The sequence below is a fragment of the Lampetra fluviatilis genome, chromosome 26 (assembly GCF_964198595.1).
Source record: "Lampetra fluviatilis chromosome 26, kcLamFluv1.1, whole genome shotgun sequence".
NCBI classification, from domain to species: Eukaryota; Metazoa; Chordata; class Hyperoartia; order Petromyzontiformes; family Petromyzontidae; genus Lampetra; species Lampetra fluviatilis.
The window spans coordinates 6,126,294-6,145,387 of NC_136300.1; the positions used below are offsets into that span (position 1 = coordinate 6,126,294).

Consider the following 19,094-nt stretch of genomic DNA (forward strand, 5'->3'; position numbering starts at 1 on the left):
AATGGGTAGTGCTCATATCCAATGATTACCCTAAACCAGGGGTCGGCAACCAAAATAACAAGAAGAGCCATTTCTTTCCAATTTGGTACAAAATTCAGTATTTCAAGAGCCGCAATGCATCTGAGTACATACTGTACATACGTACATATCGTCAAGAAGCAGCCCGTAAAGAGCCGCATGCGGCTCCGGAGCCGTAGGTTGCCGACCCCTGCCCTAAACCATTGGTAGAATATTCTTTGGTTCTTTCGGTAAAGTCACGTAGGCAGAAAATTAAAAGATCACGACGTTTCGATCACAACACAAGCAATCGCCATCAGGTGGGACAACCACAGCAAGAAAAAACTGCGCTGTCACAAATGTGTTTATTAGCCAGTAATGAGCTTTGTATTTTAGTTATTTCATCACAACATTTTAAACTTCAGCAGTTTTTTCTTGCTGTGGTTGTCCCACCTGATGACGATTGCTTGTGTTGCGATCGAAATGTCGTGATCTATTATTTTTCTACCTACCTGATTTTACCGAAAGAACCAACTGGATGGATTCCTGTGGTCACTAAAGCTTCAAATGAACATTGGTAGAATAATTCACTTTCCAATGGCAACAGCCTGGTACTCCAGTTGACTTAGTATGGTACTATGTATCTATGTATATACTCTTAGGTTGTTTCGGTAAAGTCACGTAGGTAAAAAATAAATAATAAAAATAATAGAAATAAGATGAGGCGACACAAGTCTCCGTCATCAGGTGGGACCGTCACAGCTAGATTTACTGTATCAAGATTTAGCTGTGACGGTCCCACCTGATGACGGAGACTTGTGTTGCCTCCGAAACGTGATTTATTATTTTATTTCTATTATTATTTCTATTATTTGTATTATTTATTTTTTACCTACGTGACTTTACCGAAAAAACCTAAGAGTACGAATCCTTGCAGTGACGAAAGCTTCAAATGTATAATCTATGTATTATGTTTCAACCCCTGAATTATAATGACCGATTCCACCTTCCAACCAAGATTTCTACTCGTGGCCTGAGTGTGAGGACTATAAATGATTACCAAAACTCGAGACAATAGCAGCCAAGATAATATACACGATAATCCCTTCAACTAGTGGAATTATCAACACAATGGCAACAAATAGAATTCTGTAAAATTTTGGAAGAATTAATCCTCTGTCCACAGGGCATGTGCGTCATTAGCTAATGCCGAGGCAGCTCTGGGAATTTTGCAAGGAAACCCACGCTTTGTTTTGACCTACCTACTCTTGATCTCTGCTAGGGATGAGTTTCCTGTGATTTTAAGCCCAATTTAGAATATTTTTCGGATCTCTCTGATGTATTAAAATGGTTACATTTGAATGGTTTAAAAAAGTTTACAAATTGTAACAGGACACTCAATGAGAGCTTTTTAGTTTAAGTAGCTTGATTCCATGTATCGATTACGAAAAAAAATACGTGAACACATTTTCTTGCCTTTAAAAGCAAATAATTGTTGGCCTTTTTGTCAAGGAGTGCCCTGATGTATGTTCATATGCAGAAAATATTTTGGTCAATTGACTGTTAAAATAAAGGGTTTTCTGGCTTCGAGTTTAAGAAAACTGAAGTACTTAGAGGAAGCCCGCCACACACGCGTGGGAGATGCCAACACTCAACAGGGAGGCAGAGCGAGTTTGGGTATCCACGCTGCGCTGCAAAGTCTTTGTCAATAACTCGAAGCCAAGCGAGTGTGGGGAGTTCCACAGCTTTACTCTTTGGTTCTTTCGGTAAAGTCACGTAGAAATTAAATGAGAATAGAATACGACGTTTCGATTGCAACACAAGCAACCATCATCAGGTACAAATGAATGAGAAAAAAACAGTCAACTTGGAAATATAATGCAATACAACACAGAGAGTCGGCCAACACAACAGTCAACACCCCACCTGGTTGATTACATTCTTCCAAAGATTGCTAAATTTGAGAGAGACAACACATAGGCACACAGAAAGACAACGTCTCTGTGTCGAGGTCATTTATGGACGGCCTCTAAAGCGAGGCAAATCTGTAAAATCTATACTGCTGTGGTCACAATTTCTGCTCTGGCCCCGTGAACTCAGGTGGCGGAGTGTGGCCAGTGCCACACCTGACCGCTTTTGTTTCCCCAGTACCGGGGTTATTGATACTTACCCATAAATAACACCAGGTCCACTACTCATTTACGGGATACACCTACCGAGGTATACACACACTTAGGGGAGGACAAAGGACCGGCTCAGACAATCGCCGATGATGTTAACCCGTTGCTGGGAAATCGGAGTAAATGCCAACAACAGCAGCAGCCGTCATTCGCCACTAAGTGGGGGTGACGTCACCACGGCGCTTGTGCCAGGCGAAGTGCACTTTAGGGCCACGTGAAGTGTCGAACGCCGGCTGGCAGGAGGTCACGGGACAGACCTAGGTGCTATAGGTTGACTGACTAAGATGACTAGCTGATGCACCACCTGTGCCCCCTACTGTGCCAACCAACTTGCTGTGATAATTTTAGAACTTTCGTGACTGCAGGAATTATTATTTGGTTCTTTCGGTTAAGTCACGTCTAAAGATGAAATAATAAATTAAATTTAATAATAGAATACGACGTTTCGATTGCAACACAAGCAATCATCATCAGGTATAATGAAATAGCGACATAATATCTAACCAGAAAACTATAGACAGACATATTAGCAGACAGATATCACAAGATACATACATAGCGAGAGCAACACAGGTGACAGAGAGGGGTGATCGTCTCTGTGGGGTGGCCTTAAATAGACAGAGAGGGGGGGCGGAGGCAGAGAGAGGGAGGGGGGTTAGAAAAAATTAGCATATCAATGAGTGGACTTAACGGAAAGAACCAAATAATAATTCCTGCAGTCACGAAAGTTCTAAAATTAAGATTGAACCACTTCTACGGGGAAGTTTTAAGCTTATCTTTTTTCTCTCTCTCTGGCGACTTGTTTTCTCTGCCTGTGTCCTCTTTAGAATGTTCACACTTAAATTCTAACTTAGCAATCTTTGAAATACGTAATCAACCAGGCTATGCGTTAATTGTGTGTTGACCGACCCTCTGTGTTGTATTACATTACATTTCGATATTTTACTAGGTTATTTAATTTTAGTGTGTCTTTCTCCTGATTTTCAGGCTTGCTTGCTGTGCCATCGTACTCGCAGCACCACGTTTTCTTTTGGACCACTCATTGATATGCTAATTTTTTCTAACCCCCCTCCCTCTCTCTGCCTCCGCCCCCCCCTCTGTCTATTTAAGGCCACCCCACAGAGACGATCACCCCTCTCTGTCACCTGTGTTGCTCTCGCTATGTATGTATCTTGTGATATCTGTCTGCTAATATGTCTGTCTATAGTTTTCTGGTTAGATATTATGTCGCTATTTCATTATACCTGATGATGATTGCTTGTGTTGCAATCGAAACGTCGTATTCTATTATTTAATCTAATTTATTATTTTATCTTTAGACGTGACTTAACCGAAAGAACCAAATAATAATTCCTGCAGTCACGAAAGTTCTAAAATTAAGATTGAACCACTTCTACGGGGAAGTTTTAAGCTTATCTTTTTTCTCTCTCTCTGGCGACTTGTTTTCTCTGCCTGTGTCCTCTTTAGAATGTTCACACTTAAATTCTAACTTAGCAATCTTTGAAATACGTAATCAACCAGGCTATGCGTTAATTGTGTGTTGACCGACCCTCTGTGTTGTATTACATTACATTTCGATATTTTACTAGGTTATTTAATTTTAGTGTGTCTTTCTCCTGATTTTCAGGCTTGCTTGCTGTGCCATCGTACTCGCAGCACCACGTTTTCTTTTGGACCACTCATTGATATGCTAATTTTTTCTAACCCCCCTCCCTCTCTCTGCCTCCGCCCCCCCCTCTGTCTATTTAAGGCCACCCCACAGAGACGATCACCCCTCTCTGTCACCTGTGTTGCTCTCGCTATGTATGTATCTTGTGATATCTGTCTGCTAATATGTCTGTCTATAGTTTTCTGGTTAGATATTATGTCGCTATTTCATTATACCTGATGATGATTGCTTGTGTTGCAATCGAAACGTCGTATTCTATTATTTAATTTAATTTATTATTTTATCTTTAGACGTGACTTAACCGAAAGAACCAAATAATAATTCCTGCAGTCACGAAAGTTCTAAAATTAAGATTGAACCACTTCTACGGGGAAGTTTTAAGCTTATCTTTTTTCTCTCTCTCTGGCGACTTGTTTTCTCTGCCTGTGTCCTCTTTAGAATGTTCACACTTAAATTCTAACTTAGCAATCTTTGAAATACGTAATCAACCAGGCTATGCGTTAATTGTGTGTTGACCGACCCTCTGTGTTGTATTACATTACATTTCGATATTTTACTAGGTTATTTAATTTTAGTGTGTCTTTCTCCTGATTTTCAGGCTTGCTTGCTGTGCCATCGTACTCGCAGCACCACGTTTTCTTTTGGACCACTCATTGATATGCTAATTTTTTCTAACCCCCCTCCCTCTCTCTGCCTCCGCCCCCCCCTCTGTCTATTTAAGGCCACCCCACAGAGACGATCACCCCTCTCTGTCACCTGTGTTGCTCTCGCTATGTATGTATCTTGTGATATCTGTCTGCTAATATGTCTGTCTATAGTTTTCTGGTTAGATATTATGTCGCTATTTCATTATACCTGATGATGATTGCTTGTGTTGCAATCGAAACGTCGTATTCTATTATTTAATTTAATTTATTATTTTATCTTTAGACGTGACTTAACCGAAAGAACCAAATAATAATTCCTGCAGTCACGAAAGTTCTAAAATTAAGATTGAACCACTTCTACGGGGAAGTTTTAAGCTTATCTTTTTTCTCTCTCTCTGGCGACTTGTTTTCTCTGCCTGTGTCCTCTTTAGAATGTTCACACTTAAATTCTAACTTAGCAATCTTTGAAATACGTAATCAACCAGGCTATGCGTTAATTGTGTGTTGACCGACCCTCTGTGTTGTATTACATTACATTTCGATATTTTACTAGGTTATTTAATTTTAGTGTGTCTTTCTCCTGATTTTCAGGCTTGCTTGCTGTGCCATCGTACTCGCAGCACCACGTTTTCTTTTGGACCACTCATTGATATGCTAATTTTTTCTAACCCCCCTCCCTCTCTCTGCCTCCGCCCCCCCCTCTGTCTATTTAAGGCCACCCCACAGAGACGATCACCCCTCTCTGTCACCTGTGTTGCTCTCGCTATGTATGTATCTTGTGATATCTGTCTGCTAATATGTCTGTCTATAGTTTTCTGGTTAGATATTATGTCGCTATTTCATTATACCTGATGATGATTGCTTGTGTTGCAATCGAAACGTCGTATTCTATTATTTAATTTAATTTATTATTTTATCTTTAGACGTGACTTAACCGAAAGAACCAAATAATAATTCCTGCAGTCACGAAAGTTCTAAAATTAAGATTGAACCACTTCTACGGGGAAGTTTTAAGCTTATCTTTTTTCTCTCTCTCTGGCGACTTGTTTTCTCTGCCTGTGTCCTCTTTAGAATGTTCACACTTAAATTCTAACTTAGCAATCTTTGAAATACGTAATCAACCAGGCTATGCGTTAATTGTGTGTTGACCGACCCTCTGTGTTGTATTACATTACATTTCGATATTTTACTAGGTTATTTAATTTTAGTGTGTCTTTCTCCTGATTTTCAGGCTTGCTTGCTGTGCCATCGTACTCGCAGCACCACGTTTTCTTTTGGACCACTCATTGATATGCTAATTTTTTCTAACCCCCCTCCCTCTCTCTGCCTCCGCCCCCCCCCTCTGTCTATTTAAGGCCACCCCACAGAGACGATCACCCCTCTCTGTCACCTGTGTTGCTCTCGCTATGTATGTATCTTGTGATATCTGTCTGCTAATATGTCTGTCTATAGTTTTCTGGTTAGATATTATGTCGCTATTTCATTATACCTGATGATGATTGCTTGTGTTGCAATCGAAACGTCGTATTCTATTATTTAATTTAATTTATTATTTTATCTTTAGACGTGACTTAACCGAAAGAACCAAATAATAATTCCTGCAGTCACGAAAGTTCTAAAATTAAGATTGAACCACTTCTACGGGGAAGTTTTAAGCTTATCTTTTTTCTCTCTCTCTGGCGACTTGTTTTCTCTGCCTGTGTCCTCTTTAGAATGTTCACACTTAAATTCTAACTTAGCAATCTTTGAAATACGTAATCAACCAGGCTATGCGTTAATTGTGTGTTGACCGACCCTCTGTGTTGTATTACATTACATTTCGATATTTTACTAGGTTATTTAATTTTAGTGTGTCTTTCTCCTGATTTTCAGGCTTGCTTGCTGTGCCATCGTACTCGCAGCACCACGTTTTCTTTTGGACCACTCATTGATATGCTAATTTTTTCTAACCCCCCTCCCTCTCTCTGCCTCCGCCCCCCCCTCTGTCTATTTAAGGCCACCCCACAGAGACGATCACCCCTCTCTGTCACCTGTGTTGCTCTCGCTATGTATGTATCTTGTGATATCTGTCTGCTAATATGTCTGTCTATAGTTTTCTGGTTAGATATTATGTCGCTATTTCATTATACCTGATGATGATTGCTTGTGTTGCAATCGAAACGTCGTATTCTATTATTTAATTTAATTTATTATTTTATCTTTAGACGTGACTTAACCGAAAGAACCAAATAATAATTCCTGCAGTCACGAAAGTTCTAAAATTAAGATTGAACCACTTCTACGGGGAAGTTTTAAGCTTATCTTTTTTCTCTCTCTCTGGCGACTTGTTTTCTCTGCCTGTGTCCTCTTTAGAATGTTCACACTTAAATTATAACTTAGCAATCTTTGAAATACGTAATCAACCAGGCTATGCGTTAATTGTGTGTTGACCGACCCTCTGTGTTGTATTACATTACATTTCGATATTTTACTAGGTTATTTAATTTTAGTGTGTCTTTCTCCTGATTTTCAGGCTTGCTTGCTGTGCCATCGTACTCGCAGCACCACGTTTTCTTTTGGACCACTCATTGATATGCTAATTTTTTCTAACCCCCCTCCCTCTCTCTGCCTCCGCCCCCCCCTCTGTCTATTTAAGGCCACCCCACAGAGACGATCACCCCTCTCTGTCACCTGTGTTGCTCTCGCTATGTATGTATCTTGTGATATCTGTCTGCTAATATGTCTGTCTATAGTTTTCTGGTTAGATATTATGTCGCTATTTCATTATACCTGATGATGATTGCTTGTGTTGCAATCGAAACGTCGTATTCTATTATTTAATTTAATTTATTATTTTATCTTTAGACGTGACTTAACCGAAAGAACCAAATAATAATTCCTGCAGTCACGAAAGTTCTAAAATTAAGATTGAACCACTTCTACGGGGAAGTTTTAAGCTTATCTTTTTTCTCTCTCTCTGGCGACTTGTTTTCTCTGCCTGTGTCCTCTTTAGAATGTTCACACTTAAATTCTAACTTAGCAATCTTTGAAATACGTAATCAACCAGGCTATGCGTTAATTGTGTGTTGACCGACCCTCTGTGTTGTATTACATTACATTTCGATATTTTACTAGGTTATTTAATTTTAGTGTGTCTTTCTCCTGATTTTCAGGCTTGCTTGCTGTGCCATCGTACTCGCAGCACCACGTTTTCTTTTGGACCACTCATTGATATGCTAATTTTTTCTAACCCCCCTCCCTCTCTCTGCCTCCGCCCCCCCCTCTGTCTGTTTAAGGCCACCCCACAGAGACGATCACCCCTCTCTGTCACCTGTGTTGCTCTCGCTATGTATGTATCTTGTGATATCTGTCTGCTAATATGTCTGTCTATAGTTTTCTGGTTAGATATTATGTCGCTATTTCATTATACCTGATGATGATTGCTTGTGTTGCAATCGAAACGTCGTATTCTATTATTTAATTTAATTTATTATTTTATCTTTAGACGTGACTTAACCGAAAGAACCAAATAACAACTTGCTGTGCTTTAGCCACCCGGCGCTCCGCTCGTTGTTGTGAGCGTCGCTCCTCCGCCCTCCGTTGTTGTTGGAGGGCGACTGCCTCCAGCTGCTCAGTAGCGTCCTTCACGAGCCTTCTCCACAGAGGCCGATATTGACACCGCTGGTACCAGTCATCGGCAAGTCCACTCAGCTCCACATCCTCCTGTACCACGTCACTCCATCTCTTCTCTAGCCCGTGCCACGCCCGTTTAGCCTCCTCTATCCAGTAACGTGAGCGCACTCGCAAACACGCTGACGACAAGCGTCATCACAATGCCATTGCTTGCCACTCTTGCCACACGCAGAGGTTGTGGAAGTCTGTGGATATGTGAGCCCACGTGGTTTTTAAAAAATCTGAATCTTTATCATAATCTCTATTTATGCTGGAGGTCTGGAGGTCTTGCCATTGGCGTGCTGGTAGTGATTTGGAATCTGGAGTTATACTCCAATGCACTCTTTGATGAAATGAAAATACACCAAAAATCCATTGGTTTGTAATTTCAAAACACAGCCAAAATGTACTCGTCGACTGCAGTTGTTAAAAGTTGTGCGCGGATGAGTGACTTTCGAAATACAGCCTGCCTCTTGGCTACACCGACCACCAGATTAATCCAAACATGAACAATAGTTCGGCATGTTTGACGAGCTTAGCCAGCCGGTGTTTCCCAACGTGTGGACCCGGGTAATTAACCCACGCTTCTTCAAATGTGCCCTCACCAGACGTTTGCTTGGTCTCGTTTTACCAATACCCCGCGTTCGTCACCGTTTAAATATCCCCACCCAAATCCCTTGCCGCCTTTGTTGCCTCATTGAACAAGCAAGCCCAGGTGCCTCCCGCAGGCGATGTGCCTCGTGTAACAACTGCACGTTTATTCAAAGTGTCCACGTTTACTATTTTGACGAGGCTATGTAAATAATTCAACTACGCACGCATTGTATGTGCTTGGTTGCTGTGACATCGCTTAAACGTCAGACCCGTGATGTGAGTGAATTAGGTGACTTGGTGGCTTAACACGTTGGCTTTCGCGACCAATATTATCCATATTGTTGCAAATATTTACCCGATCTAACCCCCCCAAAAAATCCTATATTATGGAGTATGGGTGGCTGTTTGGTAGTTATCTTCTCAAGTATTCTGCAGTGGTTCTTAGCCCATTTTTTGCTGTGGCACCACCGCCAATCAAGACCACTCGAGTGGGACCCGCAACATCGCAGTCAGCGCGTTGCGCTACCTTGGGCCGTCCATAAATGACGTCACGCACCTAGGGGGGGGGGGGGGGCTCAGACATTTGTGACGATGTGTGACGAGGGGGGGGGCTTTGAGAAATGTGACGTCACATAAAATGCGCAACTTTAAATAAATATAGACAACACGTTCCACTTAATTAAATATACTTTATAATAAAAGTTGTCTCCTACAACATCAGAGTGCAGCGCCACATTAAATACGCACTACAATGACAATAGCTTAAAGCGATTTGAAGCATGGTTTATTTTTAAAATGGAAATATGGTTTGGGGGGGGGCAGAGCTTTGTGACGTCATATTTGAGGGGGGGGGGGTCTGACTTTTTGTGACGCCGTGTGACAAGGGGGCGGGTAAAAATCGTCCAAAATCGCGTGACGTCATTTATGGACGGCCCCCTACCGGGGGACCGGAGTTCCATTCCCGCTCACCGCCAACATCAGCGACGAATATCCGAACCTGTTCTTGGCCTCCCCTGGGTCGACTCAGCCTTGCATGGTTGTGATGTGTAAACATCGCTACTGGGGAGACAAAGGCGGCCAGGCGTGGTACTGGCCACCCATCCTCTCGTGTCGTTCCGGCCTTCATAGGTGCTCGCTAACAGCACTTGCCCCAACAGCCTGTTAAGGCTACACGGGAGATCTTTGTACACTTTTGCTTGAGACTGTGCTGGTGTGATTTTCCTGGGTAAACAAGCATAATAAGTGTGATAGGGAAATGTCTACTGCACGTAAATCACAACCTCCATGAACCAAGCAGACGCTGTTTTATTTCTTACTGCCCTGAAGTCAATAAATACATGTTCCAGATGAAGCACCCACCCCCACCTACATGCATGGAGTTTGTTTGACCAAAACCTTCTCATGCTGGTCAGTGTGGATTAGCGAAGTTGGGGAACCCGCACACAAATGTTTCATAAATGCAATAACCACTTTTAATCCACGTACCGTTACACCACCACGAGCCTTAACTATTATGGAGGAATGTGTCCAACCCACCCAAAATAGGCCTGCCTCAATAAGTGCCATTGTGTCGAGATGCTAACTATCTCACCTGGTACACAGGAGGTCATGGATTCGATCCCGACCCTGGCGCCTGCTGTATATTTGGAGTTTGCGTATTCTCCCCGTGGTCGTGTGGATTTTTTTCGGTCCTCTGGTTTTTTCTCTCCACATTTAGAATCAACGTGCGTTTAATGTATGTGGCTGCTATAAATTTCCACGTGATAAACCACTTCAGTGGGCCTTACCTGGTAAAATAAAAAGTTTATATTCTTGGTTCTTTCGGTAAAGTCACGTAGAAGGGAAATAATAAAATAATATAAATATAAAACAATAAAACAAATCTCACGTTTCGACTGTTAGGAAAAACCGCCACTTTTTTCAAATTTTCTTGCTGTGGATTTCACACCTGGTGACGATTGCTTGTGTTGCAGTCGAAACGTCGTGAGAATTTTTTATTGTTTTATATTTATATTATTTTATTATTTCCCTTCTACGTGACTTTACCGAAAGAACCAAGGATATGAATCCCTGCAGTCACGAAAGCTTTAGATCGAAATTTATAGTTCTATAGAGTGTTCTTTAATAAACCTCATTTAACACAGAGCTGGATTATGCCGCGTTTGCAACGCTACCACTGCACTGCGCGTGATGCAATCTGCCCTGCTACAGGCGACGGCGGGAGAAGGTTCATGTTTTAAAATGTAAACAGCTTCATACGGCAGGGATAAATGCCCCATGACAAGGCTTACCGGCCAAGAAACATCCAATGGAAACATACGCAGACACGTTAATCCATTTATTTACAACATCCACACGGCCGTTTAAAATCCATCGTTAAGCTTACTAAGAACAGCTAGGCACAGGACATTCCATGGCACTGGGCCGCTCGGAGGCAGCATTTGATGCCAATGCAACAGTGGTGTACAAAAGGAGCAAATACTGTCACTGCAGTTTCCTGCAAGACGAACTTGGCTTTTGCAAAAACAACAACACCCGACTTTATAGAATGCGTTAAACCCAAAAGGTAGAGCTCTCTAAATTCAACGATGACATTTAATCACGATCAGGTGGCTTTGCACTCAATGTTGTCTTCCCGAGCAAATGCACGACCTGGAACTGCACTGGAGTTGACTGTGGCATTAGCACTGACAAAAAAAAAACGACTTAGCTATAGTTGGTCTTTGATTCGTAACAATATTAAAAATAAAACCATCTAACAATGTACAAGTTACCTAGAACCTCTGACATGGGCACATAAACAACAAAAAACATGGATTTAAATGCCTCAAAACGTTTTTTGGTACATTTCTTTTGCAAACAATGCACTCACTTGACACAAACATTTGAAACACAGCAAGCTACATGTGCCGTGAAACTTATGCTTGCCCTAAGAAATACGTTTCACGCCAATCAATGAATTCCTCTCCCAATTATTTATATTGTGAGACTTGGCTGTGGTCACATGCCAAAAGTTCATCAATATAACTGTTTATTTTTATTTTTCAGAGGGCGAACAATATTTTCACAGAACACAATGAAAACAGTCACTTGGTTATCTGGCCACAAAAAAGACTAAAAATAGATTCACTTTTTCACCATAGGTATACCGAATAACAAGCTAATAATCTCCACCACGAAAGTAATAGTTTCTAGTTTTTCAACAAATAAAACAATGCTCATTTATAAGAACCATTAATAAGAATATGATTTGTTTTCAATTGATACAATAGCAAACAATGACGCAGTTCTATGCAGAATTAACAGAAGCTTAATTGTGAATATTAATAAAACGCTCCACTCTTGTGCTAATTAGGCATTGCACTATGGCTGTTTTTAACAAATACTTTCAGTTTGTTCCCACCTTGCTTGTTTTTAAGAGTTAAAGGTACATTTTGAAAAATCTGCAGAAAAGAGCGTAGTTTTTTTTGTAGCACCGGTGACCGAGACGGGGATGTTGATGCTCACTCTTACTGAGTTGGCGGTCTAAACGACAACATGGGAACACATTCAGTTATTTTGAGCTGGTGGTCTGGTTAAGGCCGAGAGCTTTTGTGCATCAACTACTGCACACCTTTGTGTATTGTTAAAGCCGATCCTGGAGGCCCATGCCACAAACTAAAAACGGGCGCAGTTATGTTTACCATCCTCCCAATACGCAGCCTCCTGTTACGTAGGAAAAGCTATGACAACGGTTTTGGCTGAAGGTGGTAAATATTCACGATAACAAAAATGTCTGACCTCGTGAAAGTATTTTAAACAGAGGGTAAGTAAAATTGTACAACCAATTTTCTCAGCACTTAACTTGGGCATCGCTTTAAACAATTTGACACAGAGGGTGAGTAAAATTATAAAAACCTAAGTTATCCGCACATCCCAAAACTTGGGCCCTCTCTTTAAAAGCACAAAAAAATAAAAAAAATAAAAAAAGGAAATTAACAAAACGATATTGGGCATACATTATGCAACACTGGCGATATTGTCATATAACTAAAGAATATCGATGAAAACGCCACCTCCAGTTGAAAAGGACCATGCGGAAATCCACGTTTAACTCCACGTTGTTGTGGTTGTTGTGTTTGTGGTTTTCCGTTGTGTCTAAGCTACTGCGACGCCTGTTCGATAGCCGCCGGCGCAAGGCCACGCTGCTTGAAGTAGGTGACCACCTGACCTGGCACTTCCGCCAGCACCGCCTTAGCCAGCGCCTCCTTGGGAGCCTGGTGATTTGACACACACACAAAACACAACCCTGGTTAAGGGAAGATGCAACTCTAAAGAGAATAGCTCTCGTCTCATAGATATGGCCCATATGCCGATTCCATGACATTCGATTTTTAGAAGGTGGCCGGATGGCTCAGATATCAAAGCATGCAGCCAGCCTGCTGTGATCCTGGGTTCGAATCTGGTTTTCAGCCATGCAGGATTATTATTAGAGCTGGGATGATTATTGAATTACGTCAATGAATAAACATTTCTCTGTGGTAGAGTCGATGCTCTCTACTCTGTGGAATAGAGGTCACTCTGAAGGGATCTAAGCAATCGATCTGGGACAAATGCTTCCGTGGGTTGCGCTGGTCTGCGAGAGATCAGAATGGACACTTCATCTCCTGGCACGACGCCGATAGAACAGCTCAGATAAAATCAGAGGAAGAGTACATATTCTTAGGTTTTTTTCGGTAAAGTCACGTAGGTAAAAATTTAAAATTAATAAAAGTAAAATAAAAATTAAATAAAAATCACGACGTTTCGGAGGCAACACAAGCTTCCGTCTTGTTGCCTCCGAAACGTCGTGATTTGTATTTTATTTTTATTTTACTTTTATTAATTTTATTTTTTTACCTACGTGACTTTACCGAAAAAAACCTAAGAATATGAATCCTTGCAGTCACGAAAGCTTCAAGTCTAGAATCAGAGGAAGAGGACAATGACACGTGGGGTCAATCGTCCTTCCTGCTTCACGCTCGCGCTAAGGGGGGCGGGGAGGGGGGGCGGCGTAGCTCACGTTGCGGAAGTCGCGGAACGGCACGAACTGCACGATGTCGCGGGCGGCCGGCTCGCCCGAGGGCGCCTTGAGGATGCCGCCGTCACCGTCCAGGAACTCCATGGCGGAGAAGTCGGCGCTACCCACGCCCACGATGATGAGCGACATGGGCAGCCGGGAGGCCTGCACCACGGCGAGGCGCGTCTCATCCATGTCGCTGATCACGCCGTCCGTCACGATGAGCAGCACGAAGTACTGCTGCTGTGCAAGCAAGCACACGCACGCACGCACACACGTGCACACGCACCGTGAAGCCTTTTATAGACATTCATATTTGCTCATGTATGTCACACGGTGATCCGAGTTTGAGTTCCGCTCATGACCAATAACAACAGCGGATATTTTAACCAATCCTCGTGGGCCTCCCCTAGATCGACTCCGCCTCAAATGAGTACCTGGTGCGGTGTGTAAACATTACCACTAGGTAGACAAAGGCGGCCGGGCATAGTGCTGGCTACCAATCTCCTTGGTGTACCATGCCAGCTATTATAGGTGTTAACGAACAGCAATTGCCCCAACAGTCTGTTCAGATTATATGGGGGATCTTTGTCTTTGCCGTTCTGAACAGTGGCAGGCCTCCGTGACCTATTGCCGGCGAGCCTTCGGCACTTTTCGATTTAAAGCTTTCGTGACTGCAGGGATTCATCTTCTTGGTTCTTTCGGTAAAGTCACGTAGAATGGAAATAATAAAATAATAAAAATAAAACATAATAAAATAATTCTCACATTTCGGCCACAACGCAAGCAGCCGTTGTGGCCGAAACGTCGTGAGAATTATTTTATTCTATGAGATCTCTTTTACCAGTGGCAAAATATAATGGTAGGTTTTTACCCTTTTAACTGGTACAAAACTGACACCTTTATTCAAGGCATCATGTTTGCAATGACCACAACACAAGTAGTCAATAAAGCAAACAAAAAGAAGCAACTCTGATAAGGATAATAATATGCACTGTCCTTGAAGTTGATTGGCCCACACCCGAGACGGCTTTCTTTAGAGCCTAGTCCCCATTGGTGTAGGGCCAGATGACACCAGAAGGCGTACAACTCAAAAACAGTGCAATATCAGAGTATTGAGAGTTCGGGGTAAACATTTACACTATGAGATCTCTTTTACCAGTGGCAAAATATAATGGTAGGTTTTTACCCTTTTAACTGGTACAAAACTGACACCTTTATTCAAGGCATCATGTTTGCAATGACCACAACACAAGTAGTCAATAAAGCAAACAAAAAGAAGCAACTCTGATAAGGATAATAATATGCACTGTCCTTGAAGTTTTTTGAGTTGTACGCCTTCTGGTGTCATCTGGCCCTACACCAATGGGGACTAGGCTCTAAAGAAAGCCGTCTCGGGTGTGGGCCAATCAACTTCAAGGACAGTGCATATTATTATCCTTATCAGAGTTGCTTCTTTTTGTTTGCTTTATTGACTACTTGTGTTGTGGTCATTGCAAACATGATGCCTTGAATAAAGGTGTCAGTTTTGTACCAGTTAAAAGGGTAAAAACCTACCATTATAATTATTTTATTATGTTTTATTTTTATTATTTTATTATTTCCATCCTTCGCCACTTCACGTGGTCTCGAAGCACACCTGGGCTGGCGCAAGCACCATGTTGCGAACGTCCCGATTCCACCTTTTCCAAACCCAGCAGAGGTCAGACCCCCGCCCGTGAGCCTGTGCGGCCGCCGGGTTGCGCTCACCGTAGCTGGGGGCTGCTGGGCAGCGGCAGCGGCGAATCGCGCGACGTGGTTGATGATCGGGGAGAAGTTGGTGGGGCCGTAGAGGCGTACCTGGGGAAGGCACGCCATGTACGCCTGCACTATGCCCTCCACACCTGCAGGAGTCGGGCGGGGGGTGGGAGAAGGAGGAGAGAGTTGAGGCCAATGTCGCCACGAGGCCGAAGCCCTGGAGGGAATCTAGCTCCTTGCAACAACACAGGTGTGTACAGTAATCAGGTGGAATAACCACATTACTCACTCATTCACGTGAAAAGATACTGCAAAACGATGCCCAGAGTAAATTAGACCGGAAGCTTATTGATGACTGAGAAGGCAATAAACTCTACTCTGGGTTCTCTAGATTAAGGTAACACAAACAGGTGGTTTCAATGGACTGGGAAACGGGTAAAGTAACGATAGTGTACAGGTATTTAACTGTCATGTATATTGTGGGGAATAAACTTCTAGAACTTAGAAGCAAATGTGAATCAGCAACTCTGTGGAATTATATGCTCGCTGTCAAAAGGAATGTTACCTGAAAGCGCTCTCACCTCTCACCTGGCTTTGATAAAGGTCACGAATCGATTTAACTCAATAAAACCAGACAAATGTCGCACACAAACTGAAAGCTCCCGAGTTGAAATTTGTTTTCTCAAACTGGAAATGTAAGCTGTCACTCTTGCGTCGTAATATATATATTGCTTTGTGTGTGCCTACAGTATTATCCGAGCATCAGTATGGGGGAGACAAAGGTGGCCAGGTGTGGTTCAGGCCACACATCTTCGTTCACCGTGCCTACCTTAACGAGTTGTTTACTCACAGCACTTGCCCGAACAGTCTATTCATCTTGATTTGAAGCTTTCGTGACTGCAGGGATTCATATTCTTGGTTCTTTCGGTAAAGTCACGTAGAAGGGAAATAATAAAATAATAAAAATATACAATTTTCTTGCTGTGGATTTCACACCTGATGATGATTGCTTGTGTTGCAGTCGAAACGTCGTGAGAATTTTAGTGTTTTATATTTTTATTATTTTATTATTTCCCTTCTACGTGACTTTACCGAAAGAACCAATAATATGAGGGTATTTTTGTCAACTCTTCCATGCTGGTCAAACATCTTGGAACATGTGCTCATACCCACACTTTACCCCACCACACGTGACTTGCCAATAGACTCACTGCAGTTGTACCTATTTATACTGCTGGGTGGACAGAGGGCAGGGGGCGATTCAATAAACTTGCACCGCTGTTTCAACTGCCGGGCTGGGAGATCGACACGGCGACCTCTGGAATTGCAAGTCCTATGCGCTAATGATTGCACAGCGACACACGTTCTGATATTAATACCTTTTCAAAGCAACATTTTTTTATGCAACCCGCGATAGGGTAAACATGCACGTGCGCATGCACCTGGTGAAGCCGTCACCGAAATGAAGCGAGTGCCGTGCATACCTGTGCAGAATGGGTTTAGGGGGTTGAAATTCAGGGCAAATTCGTGCGAGACCTGTGGGAGAGGAGAGAACGCCGGTTTTCGTGGGGAATAACGTAACGAATAAAAAAAAACTGCCAAACTAAAACAAAATAGATGGGCGGAAGGTTGGACGGGCTAATGCAAACTAAATCGAACACAATGATGGTTGTTTTATACAGGCATATACCAGAAATAAATACGCACAAACACTTACCCTCCATTCTGGAGGAAGCTGAGCTCCAAATCCGAGAGCTGGGAACTGCTTGTCCCTGAACACAATTAAAACATACATCGACACAAATAAACTATGAAATAAGAACGGTAACGTTGATAGCCCTGACAGGAGGATGGTATTGATGAGCAGGCGTGTCAGAAGCGAGGTGTCGGCAGCTCTGATCCCCTCTTCTGGCTGCAGAGTTTGGTGGTACGTGTTGTTTACATCGTTTATTGTGAAAATTCGGTCACAGTTCCTATGATCGCTGTTTCATTGCTTTTGTGGCTTTATTTTGGTGATTTTTGAAAAGTTTTTCGGTTTGGCCATGTTTGTTTGTTGTAGTACAAAGTTAGACTGATGGCCTTAATCTGAGTTGTCTTGTGGTTGTTGTTGTTTGACTTGCATCCCATTGGGATTTTTGCACACAGTGTTGGTGTACGGTGCTTTTTCTGCAATATTTTGCTGTCTTTTCTTGGATTTTCTGTTTGCACTTAGTCACCTTAAGATGTTTTCTTGTTCATGTTTTTGTTTTTTTGTTTGTTGCGGTTGCACCCGATTCAAGAGCCGAATGGCTCACAGGGCTATACCTAATAAATGAAACTTGAAAACTTGAAACTTGTTTTGACCATCACACCCGTTGGTCATGTGTCGTAAGGGCCATTACCTTTGTTTGTTACCTCGCATTACCTGCCATTATATTTTATTATCTGTCATTGTCCATCATCTTCCCCCATACACTCATGAGCCTAAGTAATGATGTCCTCGACTAATATTTTTTTACAACAGCTTGTCGATAAATAAACTGAAAATGAACAAACACGAAATATATTGCATACGCTTCGCTCAGGAGGCAGTTGATGTCTCAGCGATTTGGATGTGCTCATCCCAGTGGAGCTGCTGACTGGAACTAATGATGTAACCGAGTCCCAAGATTTATTTTCAGGCAGGCACTGCCTGTAATGTTGTATCAGAAATGTTTTGGCATATTCTTTTGTGACATTTTGTGTGTGGGAGGAAAACGAGAGTGATTGGAGAAAACACATTGACGGCACAAATGAGTAAACCTACTTGTTGTGCTGTCACCGACAAAGCACCGCATGCGGGCAGCTCACACACTTAATTACACCACCACCAAATGTGTCAAATTCGAAATTTACCCACAAAAAATACTCAATTTGGATTATACACAACAATCATTGCCCCCTACTGGCAGAGGTTACTCTCACTAATGAGACCGTCCTGGTCTCTTGAATTCCTGAAACCCTTGCATGAGCCAGCAAACCGACCAGCAAGTCACTCGGTGATGGGCGCGTGCATCACCGCGCACGACCGTAACAGCTCTGACGCTAAATTAGAGCCCCCCCCCACCTCCGCCATGTGTCCGCAGGCCGCGGTGTCACCCAGGCAGAGCACAGGGGCTCTCACCCCGCCTCGGGCCACATACTCACGCGTCGTAGTCCTGGATGACCTGGCCCACGGCCCACACGGCGGCCAGGTACTCGTTGGTACCGGTCGGGCTGATGTGGTGCAGCGAGGACGGGTCCCGCGGGTCCCCGTTGGACGCCGTGAAGTCGATACCGACCTTTGTGCGCAAAGGTCGGGGATAGAGCATAACAACTCCGCACCACAGGGACAGCGCGCATACTGCACAAACTCCTCCACACAGGGACAGAATATAGCAACTCCACACCACAGGGACAGAATATAGCAACTCCACACCACAGGGACAGAATATAGCAACTCCCCACCACAGGGACAGAATATAGCAGCTCCACACCACAGGGACAGCGCATACCAACTCCACACCACAGGGACAGAATATAGCAACTCCACACCACAGGGACAGAATATAGCAACTCCACAC

At 42.9% G+C, this 19,094-nt stretch overlaps 1 protein-coding gene across 1 annotated transcript in view; it reads right to left on the reverse strand.

Moving 5' to 3' along the window:
• Positions 1-11,002: 11,002 nt before the first annotated feature.
• LOC144942011 (copine-3-like) overlaps positions 11,003-19,094 on the reverse strand; it is a 44,372-nt gene continuing 36,280 nt past the window's right edge. The window contains exons 11-16 of the mRNA XM_078868616.1: positions 18,679-18,812; positions 17,231-17,285; positions 16,998-17,049; positions 15,526-15,659; positions 13,780-14,016; positions 11,003-12,994 (exon numbers count right to left, since the gene is read on the reverse strand). Of these exons, the coding sequence (XP_078724742.1) occupies positions 12,881-12,994; positions 13,780-14,016; positions 15,526-15,659; positions 16,998-17,049; positions 17,231-17,285; positions 18,679-18,812 (726 nt within the window). The 3' untranslated portion in view covers positions 11,003-12,880. The remainder of the gene's footprint in view (positions 12,995-13,779; positions 14,017-15,525; positions 15,660-16,997; positions 17,050-17,230; positions 17,286-18,678; positions 18,813-19,094) is intronic.